The 22,970-nt window shown below is 37.7% G+C and overlaps 1 protein-coding gene across 2 annotated transcripts in view; it reads left to right on the top strand.

Moving 5' to 3' along the window:
* Positions 1–22,970, top strand: part of NBAS (NBAS subunit of NRZ tethering complex) — a 269,220-nt gene that overhangs the window by 5,585 nt on the left and 240,665 nt on the right. For both annotated transcript variants that reach the window (XM_019751941.2, XM_074331709.1), the window contains exons 6-9: positions 1,730–1,773; positions 15,472–15,605; positions 17,625–17,758; positions 19,240–19,338. In XM_019751941.2, coding sequence (XP_019607500.2) covers positions 1,730–1,773; positions 15,472–15,605; positions 17,625–17,758; positions 19,240–19,338 — 411 coding nt within the window. The remainder of the gene's footprint in view (positions 1–1,729; positions 1,774–15,471; positions 15,606–17,624; positions 17,759–19,239; positions 19,339–22,970) is intronic.

Here is a 22,970-nt window from a genome sequence, read left to right as displayed (position 1 = left end):
TTCTCAGTAGACGATGCATATCTTCCAGAACTCTGGAAACCACTCTTGTTTGACTATTTGCTGTGAGGTCAACAAAGCAGATACTCAGGAAGGTACAAAAAAGGAGGGGCCCCTCCGCCCTGTTGCCATAAAGCCGTAGAAGGACTTGTGGTCTGCAAAAGACCAAGGTCACATATTACTTTAGACAGTGATATTCTCTGTCTTCTCATTCAGTGGTATTACATACACATCTAGAAGGCACTGAGCCGGTCTTTCCATCTTTAATTTTTAAGTAATACAGCAATTGTGAAAGAGAGAAAGCAATAGCAGTAACTCAGGAAAATGAATTCATTCTTTAGGAAATTAGCAATGGCAGATGAAATGAGTGGTACGTCCTAAAGTGGGGACTGCTCCGTTCTGTAGGCAAGGCCTAATTCCTACTTCTCAGAAAATAAGCAATGGGCAGACATTTCAGGGTGCCTAGACACCAGGCAAAAGGTTTTCCTGCTATGTCATTATTTTTGACTAAAAATAGTATCAATGAGAATTCAGTTGTCATCACTGGTTTTAGCTTTCTGCTTGTGAAATTTTTCTTTTCCCATGTGGAATATGTTGCCCAAATTACCCAGGTTAGCTTCACTTCACAGACCATGTTCCTTATGCTCCATTCCACTTGGAGGCTAAATAGTTCAATTTCTTGAGGAAATTTATTTCCATATTTATAATTGGCTTTTGTCATAATATAACAATATTTTAATAAATGGCTAAAAATACTAAAGAGTTTAAGATTTGTTTTCAAAGCAATGCTTAGTCATTTTTACAAATATTAGAAAATACAGTTAAGTAGAAAGAAAACTACAAATTACCTATAATTCTATGTCCAGAGCTGTCTATTAACCTTTTGGCGTATTTTTTTGAAACTTCTGTGTATATATACTACATATATATTTACTAACATAATACTGTACATTCCGATACCTTTTTACTTCATTATTTTCGAAAATTAATATATTGTGAATAATTTTACATGTCACATACAATAATTGCATAATATTTTGTCAAGAGCATGTAGCAAAACCTAATAATTAATCTCCTTATACTGGCGGTATTTTCCTCTTTTGTAACTTAGGCTGCAATTTCCTTGATATGTATTTGTATCTATAATTATTTCACAGGGATAACTATAGAAGTGGAATTATTGGACTAAATACTATGAAAATTAAAGTTTTTGATAATTTTTATTAAATTATTTTCTAGTAGGTTCACCGATTTTCATTTTTGAACATATATTATAATAATTATACATCTTTGGTATATATTTCAAGATCATAGCTTTGAAGTATATCACCGATAAAAATATGGTCCCCTATTAAAGTTATTTGATTTATTAAAATAAGACTTTTTTCCCCTAAGTGATTAAACTTTGTAATATGATAATAACCAGTTGGTTCTTAACCAGGATCAATCTGCAGAGCTTTAAAAAATATTTTTGCTTGGGTTATATCTCAGATTGACTGAATGAAAACCATTATTCCTGCTATAGCAGGAATTTCTGATGAAAAAGAAATGTTGGAAGAAAATGTCACTAATGAAAGAGTCTTATTTGAGGCACAAAACCACCTCTAAGAGAAGGAATGATTTAGTGTTGCCTAGAGAAGTTGTCTAGCCTGTTATCTGTGGTGTTTTATAGTACTACACAGTAGTGTTGTTGGGCTTAAACTATTGTCTTAAGTTTGTGCATATTTTGCAGGTCTGCAAAAGATGATTTTACATCTATTATTGGGAAATGTCAAGGTAAGAATTTCCAAAATATCTAAACAGTGATAATTTCAAATCTGTAACAGTTTAGAGTATTTGTTAAGTCAATGTAGATATTAAATAAATATTAACAAGGATTATTTTGATTGTTTATTAAAATGATTTTAAAAATCTTAACTGATTTCTCTTACTGTCTTAAATATTTCACTTTAAAATCTGCATTTTGGAGAAATTTGAAATTGAAACGTTTAAGAAACTCCAAGCCAGTTTTGTGGTAAAGTATTTGTAGGTGTCCGTAGTCTTTTATTTTGAATTCAATGCAGAAATATTTAGGTATAAGTCAGGAGTTGATCAGATGTAAACTAGTAAAAAAAAAAGAAGTGTGGGATTATCATTTTTGATACAGTCAGCAAAAATTTACCGAGTGTCCTTTCTGTATATGAATCATGTTCCTGGGGACTAGGGGTGTGATTGTGAGCAAAAAGGCCTGGTTCCCTTACCTCATACATACACTCCAATACATAATTATGACCTTTGACAAATCTGATGAAGAAAAATACAGATATGAGTAGGGTGAGGGTTTTTAACAAGGAGTGTGAAATGAAATTGTTGAGGAAAAAGTGAGTTTTGGAAAGCAGCCTTAAGAATGAATAGAAGGTAGAAGATGGGGGAGTATTTCGATCTGAAGAAGCTGTGTATGAAGAGGTAGCAAGAAGCTTATAGGAGGAAAAAATAATAGGACACAATTAGGTAAATGCAGGTATTACCTATGTTTTATTTACAGGACCCACCTGCAGTCTGGCCTTGTGTTTGAGTGTTGTTGTCGGAATCATGATGATAACCCTGGTCGTTGTGATGATGACAGAATGTATAGTGTCCTAACTGAGTGTCAGGCATTGTATTTAGTGCTTTATATGCTTTTATTTTTTTCATTTAATTAGAAGAACACGGTATGCATATTTTATCTTAAAGCAGCATTAGTATAAAGTAAATATTTAACATGAAAGGGAGCATCGAGAAAGGGAGGCACAGCTAGTTTTGAAATCTATAATATGGTGGAAATACAGAGGATTCCTGAAACTCCCCTTGGAAATGCTTATCTTCAGCTCCTTGTCAAATACAGTATTAGTGGCCTGGGGCCAGTTTCCTTCTAATTTTTCTCATTCTCAGCCATCCAAATGTATGGAGAAGATTAAAGATCAAAGGTTTTAAAAATGTTTTGAGTTCCCATGTGAATGGTGGTACTCATTCTATTATTGTGTCAGAATCATTGTTTCTAAACGTGTACTGGTGGATAAGGTAGTAATAGAGTTCTTACGGAGTTATCTTTACACATAGTATATATTGTGACATAAAAGCAAATGTAAAACTTCTTACATATTTATATAAAGTTACCTCCCCTTTTGTAATCTGATCGTTCTGCTCTGTTTCCTGGAAGGTCACTGGTACCATTATCTGTACCAAGTCAGAAACCAAGACATTTTTTTCTTCTCTCCGTCTTTCTTTCTTCAACAAGTATTTATTAAGGTGCCACTACGTGCCAGGTACTGTCCTAGGCACTGTGTATGTATGTAATGAGGAATACGAGATCAGCTACGTAGATTTAAGGTTTACAGTCCCTCTGGGAAAGAGAGACATAATGCATTGCAGTTGTACTGAGTGACGCATCGAGAAGCATCACCTTTAACTTCACCACATCCTGGGAATCTGGTTAAAAAGGCTCTTGCCTTCACTTCTGCACTTCAGCCCTCACAGCCCTAGTTCAGGCTTTTAACTGTTTTTTTAATAAATTTTATTGGGGAATATTGGGGAACAGTGTGTTTCTCCAGGGCCTGTCATCTCCAAGTTGTCCTTCAATCTAGTTGTGGAGGGCGCGCAGCTCGGCTCTAAGTCCAGTGGCCGTTTTCAATCTTAGTTGCGGTGGGCCCAGCCTACCATCCCATGCGAGAATTGAACCAGCAACCTTTGGCCGTCTCTCCGGTAGCTTGTTGTCTTCAATCTATTTGTCTTTAATCTAGTTGTGGAGGGCGCAGCCCACCATCCCATGCAGGAATCGAATTGGCAACCCGGTTGTTCAGAGCTCACGCTCTAACCAACTGAGCCGTCAGGCTGCCCCAGGCTTTAACAGTTTTTACTTGCTTTCTTGTCACGGTCTCCTGACAAGTTTTCTTTTATATGCCCGTCCCAGTCTACACTTTGTGCTGTTTGCCAAACTGATCATTCTTAAAAGAGAATTCTACGAGATTACCCTTCAATTCTGGCTCCCCTCCTAGATATGTGACCTTGAACAAGTGACTGGACCTCTCTGAGTCTCAGTTATCTATAATATGGGCATAATTTGATACACTGGGTTGTGGAAAAGTTCTGTGAGCTAATAATGTGGCGCTCTTACCATACATCTGACACTTTCTAAGTACTTAGGAGACATTCAGCTGTTAGTACTACTACTCGTGGTAGTAATCTCCCTAAAATCTTTCATTTGCTCACCACTGACTGTACCGTACAGTTTAGATTTTCTAATTCAGGACATAAGACCTTTCACAGTCTGCCTGTCTGCCCTGTAGGACCCCCCTGCCACGTGTCCCATGTTCTAGTACAAAGCACCCTGCAGTTTGCCAACCCCATCCTGCTTTCTATGCCTCGGTACCCATAGTTCTTTTGCCTAGAAGCTCTCACCTTTATATAAATTCATTAGTCCTGCATATTTTAGTCCAAGCATCAGCTCTTTTGGGAAACCTTTCCTCCCTGCCCTCTTCCCCATCACTTGTACGTCTTTCTTAATGTTGCTCTAGGACTTATTTGTACCTTTATTACACATTTGGCCTAATCTACTTTCCTTTTTTAATTGTTGATTTCCCTGTTTGATTTATTAGATTGTGAGTTCTTTGAAGGCAGGGCTCCTGTCTTATTAACTTTTTTGTTTTTTCCTAGTGCCTAGCGTGGTATCTGCCACATAGCCGGCACACAATTTTTGATCCTGTCAAGTGGGTATTGGCACTTGAGAACTATTAAAATGATTTTTATGAGTGAAGGTATGAATAAAGTATATTTACATATATACTGTGAGTTAATTTTAGAAGTTCATGAGTGTATGTATATTATATATAACTTGTTTATATTATACATACATTTATGGATAATTGTTATTCACATTTTTTATTCCTAATGTACATAGTGCGTGTAATACCACGAACAGAACAATAAGGGCAGATAAGAAGTCCTGTTTGCTTAGTATCCTTTTGAGAATAATAGAAGGGGAGTAGTGTTTGAGAATTTCTGAAGCTTGGGGCTCTGCTCTAGCATTTTCTGAATTTACTTCCTATTGTTTCTTTACCAACACTTATTGAAGTAGACCAGACCTGGCTTAAATAATGTATAGGGATCAGAAAGTGCCCGGGAGAGCTATTTGAGGATATTCAATTGCCTTTTACCCAGTCCTGCCCTCTTGCTGGCTGAGGGCTTGGGGAGCCTTCTGTGGGCTTCTGAGAAGCATGCTGGGAACGTCCAGATTCAGGCACACAGGACCCATTTGAGCACTGGCATTAGATCCCTGCTCTTAACCAGAAAGCAAACTGGGAAATCTACATGTTAACATAAAAATGGTGAGCTTAACCCTTCTGTATTTTACACAAGTTGCAGTCTGTTGGACTTTTTAGTGTGTACAGTTAGTGTGCAGCATGGATGAGATAATACTCCTAATGCTTTGAGAAGTAATGTTTTATTTTGTGGGCTTCTGGATGTGTGAATTTATGACCTTAATGTCGCATTAATGGCTTCTTTCCATTTCGTATAATGTGAGGTAATGATCATTTGCTTGTTATCTGATTCGTCTTTGTGGGAGTGACTCTCATATGCCAAATAATGTTTCATGTGTCTGCCTGGAGAGATGCAGCCAGATTGTTGTTAATGCATTTTGGAAACCACACATTGCAGAATCTGCAAACTGAAATAGGAGCTACTTGGTTCCACTTTGATATTTTTCAATTATTGTTTTATAAAATAAATGCTATTTGAAAATATTTTAAATGCGAGTTGCAACTTGTTCTGGCTCTGTTTGCCAGGCCATAAAGAGTAATGGAGTTTTTCTATCTTGAAGCGAGACCTAAAACTAGAACGTGGAATTAAGAGTTTTTTAAAGCTGTACTATGTTAACCAAGAGATTTTCCTCATCTTTCTGATTTCGAGATCCCATAAACCAGAACTTCCTAATGCTCAGCCACAGCTTGCCAGTTGTAGGTGTGCTGAGATCCCATCAGCCCTAACTGGCCTGGGGGCCCTGTGACAGCCTGAGCTCAGACTGCCTCTGGTTTCCAGCAGCCTCATCAGTGTACCGTTAGGTGCCATGCAAACATGATTTTCTGTGTGTCTTGACATGAAAATGGTTGGGAAGCATAGACTCTTTGAAGCACCGAGGTTTTGAAATGAAACATTTCACTCTAGAACTGTGATCTAGGAGCCTCAAATTATGCAATAACTATTTCCCCCCTTTTGTATTTTTTGGAGAAAAATTTTTTTTCTTGGTGAAGAAACAATACACGTTCTCAGAAGAAACTTCAGAAACTAAGAATAGCAAAAAGTAGAAAATAAAAATAAGCACACCATCTAGAGATAGGTAGTATTAACATTTTATAATTTGTTCTTTTACTATAGATATCTTCTATAAAAGTAATATGCTATATTAATGTGCAGTCTTCCTTAAAGATAGGTTGTTAAGTCTTTTAGGTTGAAGTTTAAGAACAGTATCTTTTTTTTTTTTTACCAGGTAACATCTTAGGTATTAGGATATTGGTCTCCCAACTACCCAGATCATCTAGAAAATACCTGTAAAGTTGATCTCTGAGCAGTAAGCAACTCAGTGTTGTGCCTGATTCCTCAAGCAATGTAGAAAGAACCATCATTAGGCCTTTGTGCAGATAATTGGTGTATAACATAGGTAGAAGATTATTGCATCTATGTTCATGGGGACATTGATTTGTAGATTTTTTAAATGTCTTCTTGTTTGGTGTGGGAGTAGTGCTGGTCTCAAAATATGAGTTGGCAGTGTTCTTTTTTGCTTTAGCAAATGTTTGTATAGAATTGGAATTATTTATTTCTTAAATGTTTGATAGAATTCACCAGTGAAACTTGAAGTTTTCATTGTATGTATGTATGTTTTTAATTCCTAATTGAAAATTTAAAATAGATATAAAACTTTTTAAAATTTCAATTTCCTCTTCCTTCAGTTTTTCATGGAATTTTCCTCTAAATTGTAGAATATATTGGCTTAAAGTTGTTTAAAATCTTCTCTTATTATCCTATTACTGCCCGTCAGGTCTGTACTGATGTCCCCTCCCCTCTTTTGTTCTTAATGTTGGTAGGTAGTGTTCTTTTTTTCTCTTGATCAGTCAGGCCAGAGTTTTATCAACTTATTAATTCTTGAATAAGAAAACTTTAGGTTTTGATTTCTGTTTTTGTTTGTTTTCTTTGATTTTGCTGTCATCTGTTTCTTTCCTCTGCCTACTAGGTTTAATTTGCTCTTTCTCTAGATGAAAGAAATTTACATTATTGATTTTAAATATTTTTCCTATATTAGCATTTAAGCCTGTACTAATGTAAGTCTCTTTTTGTTATGTTTAATTCTGTGGTCAGAGAACATACACAACATGATTTTAACCTTTTAAATTCATTGAGTGTTGATTTATAGCTCAGCATATTGTCTGTCTTCATGAACCAAATTCTTTTTAAAATAATTTGATTTTTGGCTATAGTGCAGTTATTGGGTATAGTGTCTTATAGATGTCAATTATATTGAGTTGGGTGTTAGAGCTCTTCGGAGTTTTATGTTCTTTCTGGTTTTCTATTTGTTCTATCAGTTACAGAGAGAGGTGGGTTGAAATTTCCAATTATAATTTTGTATTTGTTTATTTTATCCTTTAGTTCTATTAGTTTTATGTATTTAGGAGCTCTAGTTTTTAGGTGTATACACATATTTTGTCTTATTGGAGAAATGGGCTCCTTGTCATGATGAAATGCCCCTTTTTCTCCAGTGATACTCTTGTCCTGTAGTTTATTTTTTCTAATATTAATATGGTCACTCTAGCTTTGTTATGATTAGTATTTGCGTGACATCTTTTTCTCTCCTTTTGCATGTAATCTGTGCATTTGTGTTTAATGTACATTGCTCATAGGAAGCATATAATTGAGTCTTGCTTTTTTTTTCCAGTCTGACAATATCTGTCATTTAATTGGAGTGTTCAGAACATTTATATTTAATGCAGTTATTGGTCTCGTTAGGTTCAATCTACCCTCTTAATATTTGTTTTCTCTATTTGTCTTTTACTTTGTTTTCTTTTAGCGTTTGCTCTAGGGTTTACAATATATGTTTAAAAATTATTGTGTTACATAGTTTATATCCATTCACTCCCACTCTTTTGTACTATTGTCAATTGTTTTTACATATGTTAAACCCGCACAATATATTATGTTATCAAGTAACTTTTTAAGAATTTACAAAATAAGTGAGAAATAGTTTATATTACCTATATTTTCAGTTTCTATCACTGTTTCTTCATGTAAAACTGAGTTTCCATTTGATTATGTTTCCTTCAACAAAAAATTTATTTAACGTTTCTTATAATGCAAGTCTGTTAATAAAAAATTCAATATTTGTCCAAAGCCATCTTTCATTTTGCCTTCATTTTTGTAAAATATTTTCTCTGGGCATAGAATTCTAGGTTGATTCTCCCCCACCCCCGCACCCCCCCTTCAGCTCTTTAAATATGTCATTATGTTGGTTTTGGTGAGAAATCATTCATTGCTGTGATTGTTTCCCTGTATATAATGTGTCCTTTTTTTCTTTGGCTGCTTTTAAGATTTTATCATTCATTGGTTTTCAGAAATTTGAGTGTCACATGCCTTGATTCCCCCCTCGCCCCCCCCCCCCCAGTTTATCCTGCTTTAGGTTCACAGAGCCTCTACATCAGTGGATTTGTAGAGTATCCAAATTGCATAATTTATGGACATTATTTAAAATTCAATGCAATTTTCTCCCCCCATGTCCTTTTCCCTGTCTTCTGGCACGCTGAGTGTACGTGTTACAGACCGGTCAGGATTGCTCTGCTAGTCACTGACGTTCTGTTCTTCAGTCTTTTTTCTCCATTCTTCAGGTTGGGTAGTTTCTTTTGCTTAATCTTCAAGGTGGAAGCTTAGATACTTTTTCTTTTCTGTAGTGTTTAATCCATCTAGTGGATTTTCCATTTCAGAAATTTGTTTCTTTTGATAGTTTTTTAACAGATTCTGTTGAGATTTTCTATTTATTTGTTCCCTATTCATGTTTACTTTGAATTCTCAAATATGTTTTGAAGTCCTGTTTGCTTAGTCCTCATTCTGTCATTTCTGGTTTGTATCTATTGTAATATTTTCATGAGTATGGATTATATTGTCCTGCTTCACATACCTAGCAACTTTAGAGTGTATGCTCAACGTTATGGCTGCTATGTTATTGAGAGCCTGATATTTGTTATCTTTCTTAATGGAGTGTTGAGTTTTGTGCTGAGGAGTAGTTAATTGCTTGGTGGATATGCTGGGTTTTTCAGGCTTATTTTCAAGTGTTGTAAGATGCGGTTTAGATTAGCTTTTACTTCCAGGTTACGTAAGTCCTGCTTTAAGGTGAGGGTTTTCTGGGATCACTTATGAATGGTCAGGGTGTTCAGTGAAGTCTCTCCACTGTGACTGGATGGAACTCACACATTTCCACATCCTCTCCGAGCTCTGGAAGTTGTTTTTCCCCTGATACCTGCCCTCTTCTTGTAGGACCTCTCCGTGTGTGCTGCTGTATGTTTGCCCGAAGACCCAGGTTCCTCTTCTGCTTTACTCACTTCTCTCTGGAATGCTGCCTTGCAATTTTTTAATTAAATGGATTGGGCTAACATTGGTTAATAACATTATGTTTCAGGTGTACAGTTCTGCAATATGTCATCTGTATATTGCATTATGTGTTCACTCCCCAAAGTCTAGTCTTCTTCCGTCACCATATATTTGACCCTCTTCATCCTGCCCCCCATCCCCTTCCTCTGTGATAACCACCATACAGTTGTCTGTGTCATCAAATCCTAGTCTAGCTTAGTAGCTCTGAACTCCAGTCTTCATCTCCTCAGTTCAGTGAGACCTCCATATCCTGTTTGAGGTCCCTTTTCATGCACTGAAAGTGGTCCAGAAAGTGCAAAAAGCAAGGGTTCTCCTGGGGCTCACCTCGCGTGTTTCCCTTCTCCCAGTGATCACAAGCTTGCGCTACCTGTACTAGGGCCCATCAGTCGTTGTCCTTCAGTCTAGTTGTGGAGGGCGCAGCTCAGCTCCAAGTCCAGTCACCTTTTTCAATCTTAGTTGCAGGGGGCACAGCCCACCATCCCATGCGGGAATTGAACCGGCAACCTTGTTGAGAGCACGTGGTCTAACCACCTGAGCCATCCGGCTGCCCCTATATTTTTCTTTTATGGTGGGAAGCCTAGACTGAAACTAGTTATTCTGTTGTTTTATTTTTAAATTACAAAAGCAGTACATACTTGTAATAAAGTCAAACAACACAGAGATAGAGAAAATGAAGGCAAGATTATCTTCTCAATTTGCATTCTTCTCCATTGTGAGAACGTGAACCACATTAAATTTTTCCTCTCTTGGTAGAAATTTAGGTTGTTTACGGTGGCTTCTTTTCTCCCTCTTCCCCATTTTTGTCCCCTTTCTCCTCTAACAGTGCTGGAAGAGACATCCTGTTTGTCTATGGGTGTAGTTTGCAAAATGTGATAGCTATTGCCATAATTCCTTCAGAAGCATATACCTATTTATACCACCATGAAAAAGGTATAATTGAAGCCATTTCTTTTCTCTATCGTCAGCACCATATGTTACCTATTTTTAAAATATTCATAAGGTTCACAGGCAAAGGAAAAACTTCTAGTTTTAATTTGCATATCTTTAGTTATTAGGTGGAGCATATGTTAAGTGCCTATTTTATTTTTTGTGAACTGTTAGATCACATCGTTTTGGTTATATTCCTGTTAGAATACTTGACTTTTTCTTATTGGTTTGTAGTATTTCTCCATAGTATAAATGTTAACCCTTTGTCATCTATGTTGTAAGTATTTTTACCCAATCAATCCCCCCCGCCATCTTCCGCCTCCCCCCCACTATGGTTCAAGCCATTGTTTCTCAGTCTAGTTGTGTAGGACACAGCTCCCTGGCCCATGTTGCTATTATGAGCCTTGCGCTCCCCCCGGCTGAGGCAGTCGGTTGCTGGTCACTGCTCACAGCAGCCCACGGCCACTCACGCTGGCTGCCGGCCACTCATGGCAACACACAGCAGCGCACGGCAGCCCAGCTCCAGGGAGAGCCGTTGTTCACAATCTTAGCTGTAGAAGGTGCAGCTCCCTGGCCCATGTGGACATCGAACCCGTGACTTCACCTGGTGTTAGGAGCTCGGTGCTCCAACCACCTGAACCACTGGACCGGCCCCCAATTAGTTTTTTAAATTTCTTATGGTGCCTTTTTTCCTCTGGGGCATTTTTTTCCTTTTTTTTTTTAAATGGGATTTGCATTTTCTTCCCCCTTTATCACATCAGGGTTTCTTACCATATTTAGTCATTCCTTATTCTAGGATTATAAAATTTTCTCATGTCTTCTACAGGCACTGTTATTTCAGACATTTACATATTTAGCTTCTCTGCATGTCTTTCTAGCCCCACTAGTTTGCTGTCACTCAGTGGTTCTTGATTTAAAAGTCAAAGAATGTTTTTTCGATTTCACATAAAAGTAAAATCATACAGTATTTGTCTTTGTCCAGCTTATACTTGGCATAATACCTTCTAGAAACAAAACAGAATCACACTCATAGATACAGAGAACAAACTGGTGGTTGTCAGAGGAGGGGCGTGAAGGAGTAGGTGAAAAGGTGAAGCGCGTGAAGCAATGCTAACGTCCAGGTGTAAAGTAAGACACGGGAAGTAACATGCAGCATAGAGAATATAGTTCATAATATTGGAACAGCTCTGTATGGTGACAGATGGTTGCTAGATTTACCGTGGTGATCATTGCGTAAGGCGTATAAATGTTGAATCACTTTGTTGTACACCTGAAAACTAATCTGTGTCAACTGTACTTGAAAAAATTAAACAATGTCAAAGAATGTATGTGAGAGACTGTTCATTGAACCCTTCATTTTGCAGAAGAGGAAATTGTGCCTTGGTGATCTCCCCAGGGTCACACCGGCCGTTTTATGGCAGCACTGAGAATAGGACCCAGTGGTTTTTATTTTTTAATTCTTGACAACTTCCATTTCTAATTTGGGTAAAAGCACTGGCTTGCAGTGTGCTCCGTAAGCACCTGAGTGCCTATTGTACATGAGAGTATTGGGCAGTGGTTATAAAGGTGTGGAGTAACTGGACGCCATACCCGACATTTTGGAATTTAGAGTTTAATGAATAAGGGTGACAGTAAAAAGCAGACAAATAAGTGTATAGTTATGATGTGGGATAAGAGCTGTGAAGGAAAGGGTTGGTTATGGAACTATCGATCATAAAGGGCTTTGTTTGAGGCTTAGGGCGGTCAGAGACTGTAGCCATAGGAAGTGATGTGTAAGTTGGGACCTGAAAGATGAAAAAGCCAGGGGAGGCTTCAGGGAAAGCTGAGAAAAACAGCATTGACAAAGTCTCTGAGGGGGAAAAGAGCTTGGCAGCTGGGCAGGGCGAAGGGCCTGCAGCTGGTGCAAGATGGGTATAGACAGTTGCACCGTGAACGTGGCAGTTGTCAGATGCTGGTTAGCTTTACCATCAGCCTTTTTGAATACTTTTCAGACGACTCCCTCGACACTTGCTTTGTACAAATCTACATTGTTCATTCCTCTCCAAAACCACACAAACAGCTGGAAAAATCCGGTGATAAAGTCTTTATTTTCACGTTGTTATGTAAAATCTTACGTTGGAATAAAAACCTGTTTTTATTTAGGTCAAAACACACATGTTGAGTTTTCTGGAGTTAATGATTATAACTAGAAGTAACAGTGAAAACAAATCCCTTTCAGGTGGAATTTATTTCAGAACAGATACAGAATGTAATACATAAATCCATTTACCCGATCAAAATGAAATAAGAGGAAAAGTGTTATCACAGGTAAAACAGCAATAATGGAAAAGTGTTGCTGTGTTTCTTTAGCACGTGAATTTTTTCAGGGCCTTAAATTGCCCTCTTGTTGGTGTTGATGTAACATTTGTGTACATGCAGGTCTTATATTGTGTTGTTTATTATTTTGTGCCTATGTTTGCTTCCAAGTTGGATTGTTTTAAAAAGCTACCCTGTTTCCCCCAAAATAAGACATAGCCGAACAATCAGCTCTAATGCATCTTTTGGAGCAAAAATTAATATAAGACCTGGCTTATAGTAAAATAAGACTGGGTATAATATAATATAATATACCCGGTCTTCTGTTAATTTTTGTCCCAAAAGTCACATTAGAGCTGATGGTCCGGCTAGGTCTTATTTTTGGGGAAACACAGTATCTGAAGACAGGGAACTGATTTTTTATCCCCCATTTTTTTCCCATTTAAAAATTGCTTTTTCAGAGTGTATGCACTATCTTGTTAGGCTTTAATGAAATCCACTAGACCCTCTTGTGTTCAAGGGCCTCTCTTGGATTGTTTTGCAGACTTTTGGCCTGTTGATAAATAGTCAAAATGAAGAAACTCATTGATGTCTGGTATACTTTCCCCATATACAGAACATATATTACATCTATTACAGGGATAAGAGGGAAGTCTGAATTCTGTAGGACCTTTCAGGTGTGGAGATGACTTCAGTTATATAGTGAACGTTTAATTGTTTGGTAGTCCTTACCATCCTTACCTTAGTCCTTAAATCCTTACCATCCTGTCCCTGTTAATGTACTAGGTTTCCCCGAAAATAAGACCTAGCCAGACAATCAGCTCTAATGCATCTTTTGGAACAAAAATTAATGTAAGACCTGGTCTTATTTTACTATAAGACCATGTCTTAATATAATATAATATAATTAATATAATATAATGTATAATAATACCGGGTCTTATATTAATTTTTGCTCCAAAAGACACATTAGAGCTGATTGTCCGGCTAAGTCTTATTTTTGGGGAAACACGGTAGATTGTTCCGAGAGACTTAGGCTTTACCCACTATTGAAACATTGATCACTTTCTGTTCCAGGGTCCTGGGATGGCACTCTTGAATAAGACATTGTCTCTGATTTCAGCGAGTTCAGAGCCTTGTGGGGAAGTAGTCATGTAAACAATACGATGTGATAAATGCCGTGAAAGACTTCTGTACGGCATATTTGGGTCAGAGAGGAGAGTCGTCAGTGTTGAGTGTCAAGGAAGGAAAAGTAATAATTTGTTACTGCAGGTTGTAACAAACAAGAACCCTTTGACTAATATTGGAGATGATCATTCTAGGTAGAGGCAGTAATGTGTATAAAAGACGGAGACTCGAGTATGCATGGTTTGCTTATTTGTCAGGCGGTGTGTTATTGGTGGGTTAATAGATTGTGTGATGGAGGAGGTGGTGGGAGGTAAAACTGGAAAGCGATGGTGGGACCATTTATAAAGGCCCCTCCATGTATATGGAGGAACCTGGACTTGATTCTGTTGGAAATGGAGAACCATCAGGGATTTTAAAGCAGCAGAAGGATGTGATCTGTTCATCTTTCTATTTTAGAAAGCTATCCGCGGATATTGAGGCAAGAGTAGTGAGGGAGAGACAGAAGACAGGAAGGCTGTTGTGAGAGTCTAAGTAAGAGATGATGAAGCCTGAGCTGGGAAGTTAGCAGCGGAGTCGAGAGGTGATAAGTGTCAGAAACACCTTGGAGGCAGTGCAAAGGCCAAACCCAGGCTCTGCCTGAGAGGCAGTGTGTTGTGTGCAGCGTACACTGTCTGGGCGGGCAGGACGTTTAGGTTCTGGGCTTTGTTCTGCTCTTGACTCATGGTGTCACCTGGTGTCTCCTAATTGTTTGGAATTCCTGGTGGTAAAGGGAAAGCACTGGTCCTACCTGTCTGTCTACCTGGGTTCTAGTAAAGGGAAGCTGAAGCCGACAAAACAGCAGAAACCTCAAACAAACAACACAGGTTAGAGTTTCATAGTCTTTTTTTTTGCACCTGATGGCCTTTTTCTCTATTGTGAAAAATTCAAAACAAAAAACAGGTGTTAGATTATTAACGTGTTAATTATCAAAATCTTATAATTGTGTGACTAAGAACAGTTCTTGATTCACCTACCTGATACACGTTATATTGTGTGTGTGTGTCTATTTAATTCTGTCAGCATAATCCTGCTTTATATTTCCTCGACATCTATATCTGATATATTAGCTCTTAGTGAAATTTTCATGTTTTCGCTTTTAGAGGAGCTGAACTCATTGGATTGGCATTATTTTCTGGCATTCTCTGTGCTTTTGGTTTTCTAATTTCCTAAGTATTCTGAGGTGTATTATTCCCGTGCCTTTGCCAGACTAGGGCTCGCTCAGCATTTAGCAGACCACTGGCGTCGGCAGACTTTGCACAAGTATGTGAGCAGAGCTTGCTGTGCTGTGTCCCAGTCTTCCTTGACGTGGGTTTCCTGGAAAGTGTTCTCATTAGAGATCCTTAGGACATGATGTAATACAGTTGAATACTTTAGTTGCAGTAACTTTCAGTGCTAGGTATCTTTACAATAGCTTGTTAAAAGCATTTCTTTTTGTTCTAGTTCCTAAAGACCCGAAACCCCAGTGGAGACGTGTAGCGTGGAGTTATGACTGCACCCTGCTGGCCTACGCAGAAAGCACGGGAACCGTGAGGGTGTTTGATCTCATGGGAAGTGAACTCTTTGTTATTGCCCCGGTACGTTGTTGCCTGAAACTGATAACCTACTTTTTTGAGTGCCTTTTATGTATAGGTACTTGAATGAATGAACGTGAAGAGAGGGATAATATAAATATGAATCTGAATAATAAATCGTGAACTTAAGAATCTTCATGAATTAATTCATTCTCTGTATTTTGTAATGTACCACATTACCTCCAGATGTCATCCACCATTATTAAAATAGTAGTAAGTGAAAACTAAATAGAGACACTGAAAACTGTTGTCAAGTTCCAGTGAAGTCAGGAAGTCAGTGGGCTTCACAACCAGAACGGAACAGTGTGGAGAAGAGTTAGTATTTGTTACCCTCAAGGGGATAGAAATTGAAAGGGAGAGTGGAGAAAAAACATAGTGGCAGTAATAACTTACATAGTGCTTTATACTTTATTGGTGACTGATATACTGCATTCTTATAATCACAACAATGCTTTGAGTAGTTTCGGCTGATATCCTAATTTGACAGTTTAGAAAACTGAAATTGACAGGGAGTAAAATGGCCTTTTCCATGGCAGTGAAGTTAGGAAGTGTTTCTTTTAGGAATCCAATGCTTTTTACTTTGCATCCTTGCTCAGGTGAGGAGGACGCAGGGTCAGGTAGAAGTGTTTCTAACTGGGCTGCATCCTAGAATCACCTGGGAAGCTTTATAAAGAAAACAAAAACAAAATAGGCCCGGGCTCCCCTCCCAGAAATTCTGCTTTCATTGATCTGCATGGGTCCTGGGCATTAATATTTTTTTCAGCTGATTAAAAACTTGATGAAGTATTTTTAGCGGATTCTAATGAGAAGCTAGGGATGAGAACCAGTGATCTACAGAATGATTTTTGATCAGAAATAATGAGAAAAATGAGTGGAAAAACTTGAAAGAGTGCATTGGGCTCTTAGTACAGAAGTCCTGGGGAACCAAACTAAGACGTTTGTGTTACTGTTTTGTAGACTAGCACTGTCTGGTAGAAATGTAATGTAAACTATATACGTGATCACATATGTAATTTTGATTTTTTTTTTTAGTAATTACATTAAGAGTTAAAAGAAATAGGTGAAATTTATATATTTTATTTAATCCATTAAATCCTAAATATTTCAATGTGTAATCAATGAAAAATTATTAATGAGATATTTTACTTTGGTACATTTTTTCTTGAAATTTGGTGTGTGTTTTTATATTTATAGCATATCTCAATTTGGTCTAGCCATATAGCTGGTGTTCAGGAGCCGTCTGCGGCTACAGCATTTCCTTGCACGGTTCTAGACAATGAAGAGCCGTTCAGGGCGATAAACTTGATTGTGCGCTTCCTAGGGTGCACGTGCCCTCATATCCTTAGCAATATGACCTAATACTAAGTTGATGGAAAAAGGTTGGCAATGAGTGTTTTTAAGTGTCCGTTCCTTTAAGTTGCTGATTAGGCAAATCAAAAGTGATCGGAGATTTTTTTTTTTTTTTTAATTTATTGGGGTGACAATTGTTAGTAAAATTACATAGATTTCAGGTGTACAGTTCTGTATTACATCATCTATAAATCCTATTGTGTGTTCACCACCCAGAATCACTTCTCCTTCCATCACCATATATTTGATCCCCCTTACCCTGGAGATTTTTTTTTAAACATTGGTTACTGCTGGGTGTGGAAATCCACATATGAAAGCTTATATCTGAGTTCTGTATTTTAGAATTCGTTGAGGTTGAATGGTGGCATTACTTTTTTATTTTTTCCCCTTTTTGCCACGGAAATCCCGTCTGAACATAAACTCACTTATCTAGGTGAATATCTTGTCCCGAGAGGCTGCTGCAGTTGCAGCGTGGGGTTGGGAGGCCTGGTCTAGGCTTGGGTGGCTAGTTCTTGGCACGCTGGTTTGCATGCCACTTCAGTCTACAGATCAGTTCTGGGGTTCTCTTATTTAAACTGCACCTGGTAAGGCCGGTGTCTCGGGTATCTTCCAATTATACGTATGTTAATGTCTATCTGTCTTTTAGTAACTTAATTTCCCCCTCTTCTACAGGCATCTAGTTTAGCAGGTGATTTGAGCTATGCCGTTGCTGGGTTGATATTTTTAGAATATAAAGCAAGTGCACAGTGGTCTGCAGAACTTTTAGTCGTCAACTACCGAGGAGAACTTAGAAGTTACCTTGTAAGGTAATAATATACTTTATTTGGGAAGAACTATTTGAAATGCTTATTTCTCTGGTGTACTGTCAGATTTTGTTTCTTTTCTTTTTTTTGCTTTCGGCATTTTATTATGAAAAGTTGCGAATGTAATAGGAAGGTTGAAAGAATTGTATAATGGAAACTCATATGCCACATCCCTCCACTTACATTCTGTTAGCATTTTACTGTACTTGCTATGTCACATTTCTTCCCAGCCCTCTCTCCAGCCATTAATCAATCTTATGTTTTAATGTATTTCAGTCAGTACTTAAATACTTTAGCACACATATCATTAATTAAAGTTCAGTGTTTACTTACAGTTTTCTTTCTTTTGAGATAAAATTTGCATACAATGAAGTGCCTGGATCTTAAGTACCAGCCAGTGAGTTATGACAACTGTATACACTTGTGCGGTTCAAACCCCTCTCAAGATACAGAACATTATTATTTTGCTAGAAAGTTCCCTACTGCTCCTTTCTAGTAAATCTATGTCCCCACTCACCCCCAGAGCGACTACTGTTTATACTTCTTTTCCCCTCATAGATTAGTTTTGCCTTTCTAGTAATTCACATTATTGGGCTCATAGTATGTACTGTTTTGTTTAAGTCTTCATTCAAAGTGTTTTGAAATTCATCCGTGTTTTTATACGTATCAGTAGCTTATTCCATTTTATTGCTGATTAGTATTTCACTGTATGAATATCCCCTGTATCTTAGTTTGGGTTGGTAGAACAAAATACCGTAAACTGTGTGGCTTATCAACAACAGAAGTTTATTTTTCCCAGTCCCGGAGGTTAGAATCTGAATTCAGGGTGCCAGCACGGTTGGGTTCTGGTGAGGACCCTCTTCTGGCTTGCAGATGGCTGCCTTCTCCTTGTATCCCCACATGGTGGAAAGAGAGCAGCTAGCGCTCTGGCCTCTTCTCATAAGGGAGCAAATCCTGTTCCCGAGGGCCCCACCCTTACGACCTAATTCCCTTCCAAAGACCCCACTTCCAAATACCGTTGCATTTGTATTAAAGTTTTAACACATACATTTTGGGAAGGATACAAGTTTTCAATCTGTTGGGGGGTTGGGGGTGTCACAAACATTCAGTCCATAACATTCATGATTTATGTACCCATTCTTTGACTGATGGCCATCTCAGTTTCCAGTTTGGGGCTGTGAAACTTCTACGACTGTTCTTGTACAGGTTTTATGGATCTACATTTTCATTTCTGTGGGGTCAATATGGAGTAGAATTGCCGAGTTATTGGGTAGAGATAGTTTATAAGACACTGCCAGACTTTTTCCTAAAGTTTTTGTATCATTCACGTTCTCACTATAATGTATCTGAGTTCTGGTGGTTTTACGTCCTCACCAGTACTTGGTGTTATCTGTCCTTTAAATTGTAGACATTTTAGTGGGTATTTAGTGGTGTCTTACTGTGGCTCAATGGTATTTATGTCTTTTTTACCTTCCTCATTTTAGTGTTGGAACAAATCAGAGCTACCAGGAGAGTCACTGTTTTAGCTTCAGTAGTCATTATCCTCATGGAATCAACACAGCTGTTTACCATCCTGGTCACAGGTAAGCAACCACGTGTTCTCATATTAGGTGGAGTATTAGGTGGATGTAGAAATCTTAGTCCGGCTTTAGAGAGCAGAAATTGTCCATTCAAATTCTCCTTTTGGCCTCCTCAGTTTCTGCTCTTGTGCATGGTTATCTTAGCTATCTTAATATTGTTGTCATTTTCTGAGCGTCCCTGCTCATGTGTGTGTCTGGCTGGGCTCTGAGCCAGGTGCGGCACTGACATACTCACTGAGGAATTCTTTCTTCTCTCTTAACTCTCTAAATCAGGGGTGTTAAAACTGCGGCCCGCGGGCCAACTGTGGCTTGCAATCCATTGTTAATTGGCCTGCAGCAAATTCCAAAAATATATTTAGTTTACTTAAATAAACCAGGTGAGGCAATACGTACTTCACCTCGAGTGAGTGGCCCGGCTGTTTTTGTATTTTACCACATATGACCCTTGGTAAAAAACATTGAAAAAAGTTTTGACACCCCTGCTCTAAATCATTCTTCTCGTCTGTAAAATGTGTAACGCCTAACTCTTCTCATTGTTGAGAGAACTCTTAAAATACTGCACATAAAGTGCCCTTGCATAGAAGGGACTCGTAGACATTCGAAGAAGATTCCCTCTTTCCTTTTTTGGAAGTATGGCTGCTTTGACTGTTGCACTGTTATGCTTTGTTTGTTTGTAACTCTCATTGTTGGACAGTTGCTTCCTACAACTGCTGTATCCCAGACTTCATCTCTGCCTCTGCTCTGTGTTTGCCATGTCAGCTGAGGGTTACTTGAAACTTGGGCATTTTCTAATTCCAGTGATTTCTTCCCTTTCATTTTGTTATGTGAGAATAAAATTTACATGTATTTTATAAGTTAACTAAGCTAAATTTTGGTTCTCGAAATGGGAAGAGTATCAAATTGTGTCAGATAAACTTAGCTTGAGTTCTGATTTTTTTTTTTCTTTTTTCTTTTAATTAAAATTTATTGGGGTGACAAAGGTTAGTAAAATTACATATGTTTCAAGTGTACAACTCTGTAATACATCATCTATATATCACATTGTGTGCTCACCACCTAGAGTCAATTCTCCTTCCATCCGTATATGTGACCCCCTTTACCCTCATCTACTAACCCCCCTCCCTTACCCTCTGGTAACCACTAAACAATTGTCTGTGTCTGAGTTTTTGTTTCATTATTTGTTTGTGTTGTTCCTTTGTTGCTTTCAGTTTTATATCCCACATATCGGTGAAGTCATATGGTTCTCGACTTTTTCTGTCTGACTTATATACTACATCTTCTTGTGTATATGTACCACATCTTCTTTCTCCAATCATCTATCGAAGGACACTTTGGTTGTTTCCATGTCTTGGCCACTGTAAATAAAGCTGCAGTGAAATTCGGAGCATATATATCTTTTCGGATAAATGTTTTCAGATTTTTTGTGTATACACCTCTAGCTCATTTTATGAGGCTAACATTACCCTGATACCAAAACCTGGTAAGGGTAACACAAAAAAAGAAAATTACAGACCAACATCTCTGATGAATACAGATTCATAAATCCTAAACAATTCTAGCAAATTGAATACAACAATGCATTGAAAAGATTATACATCACAATCAAGTGGGGTTCATCCCAGGGGCACAAGGATGGTTCAACATACGCAAATCGAGTTCTGAATTTTGAGATTCACTCTGTCTGTTTGCAAGTCCTTAAACTTTCTGACTCTCGGTGTACTTAAGATTTTTTGATTGACAACGTATGCAAGTTTTGTATGCTATTCAATCATAGGTCTGTCCTTGTCTTTTGTTCAGAATTTTACTATTATAAAAATTTTATCCTACAAAATAACAGACCCCCACATTCACACCCTCATCCACAACCCACACACTGAAAACTCCTTTGTGCTTTTCCCTCAGCTCATCCCCTCCATCTCCCTAGAGACAACCACTGTCCTGAATTTTATTTATTATTTTCTTGCTTTCTTTGTAGTTTTACCAGTTATTCATATTCAGTTTTGCTGCTTGACTTGCTATAAAGGGAATCACACAGAAGACATACAAGTCTTGCTTTGAGACTTGCTTTTTTGAAGCATATTTCTCTAGTTCATTCATTTTTAATTACCATTAGAATATTTCATTTTATGACTATATTGCAGCATATTTATTCATTCTCCTGTGGATGAAAAATTTAGTTTGTTTCTAGTTCTGTTTTTTGGTTATAAAAATAGTACTGTGGTAAAATTTATTGTGCAAGAGTTTCTGTAGGGTATATAATAACTAGGAGTGGAATTGTTATATTGTCAGGTAAGTACATCTTAAACTTTACTGGGAAATGTGTTTTCCGGAATGGTTCTACCAATTTATAGTTTCATCAGCAGTATATGAAAGTTTTTGTTGTTTTATATTCTTGTTAGCACTCTTGATGTCAGACTTAAATATTTGCTGACCTGGTAGGTATAAAAGAATATCTCATTGTGGTTTTGATTTGCATTTCCTTGATTACTGATGAGGGAACCCTTAAAAAGTGTGTGCATTTTGTTAGAGAAATGTCTCTATTAGGTAGATTGATGATGTAGAACATGTATCTTTAGCTGGCCTACTTTCCGTTACTCTCTTATTTATTGTAGCTTGCTCTGTGCAACACATCATGTTAGGTTTTGTAGAGGAAGTTAAGATGGGGGACAGTTTTGACCTCAAGGTCTCATATAATTGAATGGAAATTATATATATGTCTGCATATATATCTGACATCTAATATACATTTTCTCTATTTAAATATGCATATATTCATATATACATGCGTATATATGTATATGTGAATATATTATGGGTGTGTGTGTGGGTGTATGAGGTGTGATCAAAACCTATGGTGAATGTTTAAATAAAAAAAATTACTACAGTGAAAGACCCATTACCATTAATCCCCCTCAAACACTCCCCTCGCTTCAAACACACTTGTCTCATTGTTCTTGTCACTTTCTGAAGCAGTTCTGGAAGTCCTCTTTCATTGGTGTCTTTACTTCATCCTCTATCATGACAACGCTCCATGTCTCACATCACTTCTGGTTTTTGGCAATTTCTGTCAAAAACATTACAGTGTGTCCTCATCCACCTTATTCACCGGATCTGGCACCGTGTGACTTCTGGCTCTTCCCCAAAGTCAAAATGACCATGGAAAGTAAATGTTTTGAATCGATTCAGGACATTGAAGCAGCCATGACAGCACAACCAAAGACACACACACACACACACACACACACGCGGGTATATATATGTGTATATATATATATGCATATTTACATATACAAGCTATTAGGTTGGTGCAAAAGTAATTGCGCGTTTAAAGGTTAAAAATAATTGGAAAAACTGCAATTACTTTTGCACCAACCTAATAGCAAGAAGTAAGGGCCTTAAAAGTGTGCAGGTGTATTTATGTAGGCATCCAGGTAAAGGAGATATTCCTTCCTTGTAGGATCAGGGAAGAATGGCAGGTGGCACTTCTACTGGTTTTCGAGAATGGATATGATATGGGCATGATGGGCATTCCAGACAAAGTGACAGTAACGAGGAAAGCAGCTACAGTGTATTTCTGTGTCTCCTGTATCTCCCATTAGCATATCAGATACTTGAAGGCCAAGAATGTAGTGTAC

The sequence above is a fragment of the Rhinolophus sinicus genome, linkage group LG05 (assembly GCF_036562045.2).
Source record: "Rhinolophus sinicus isolate RSC01 linkage group LG05, ASM3656204v1, whole genome shotgun sequence".
Classification (NCBI taxonomy): domain Eukaryota; kingdom Metazoa; phylum Chordata; class Mammalia; order Chiroptera; family Rhinolophidae; genus Rhinolophus; species Rhinolophus sinicus.
This window is presented reverse-complemented; position numbering and strand designations above follow the sequence as displayed.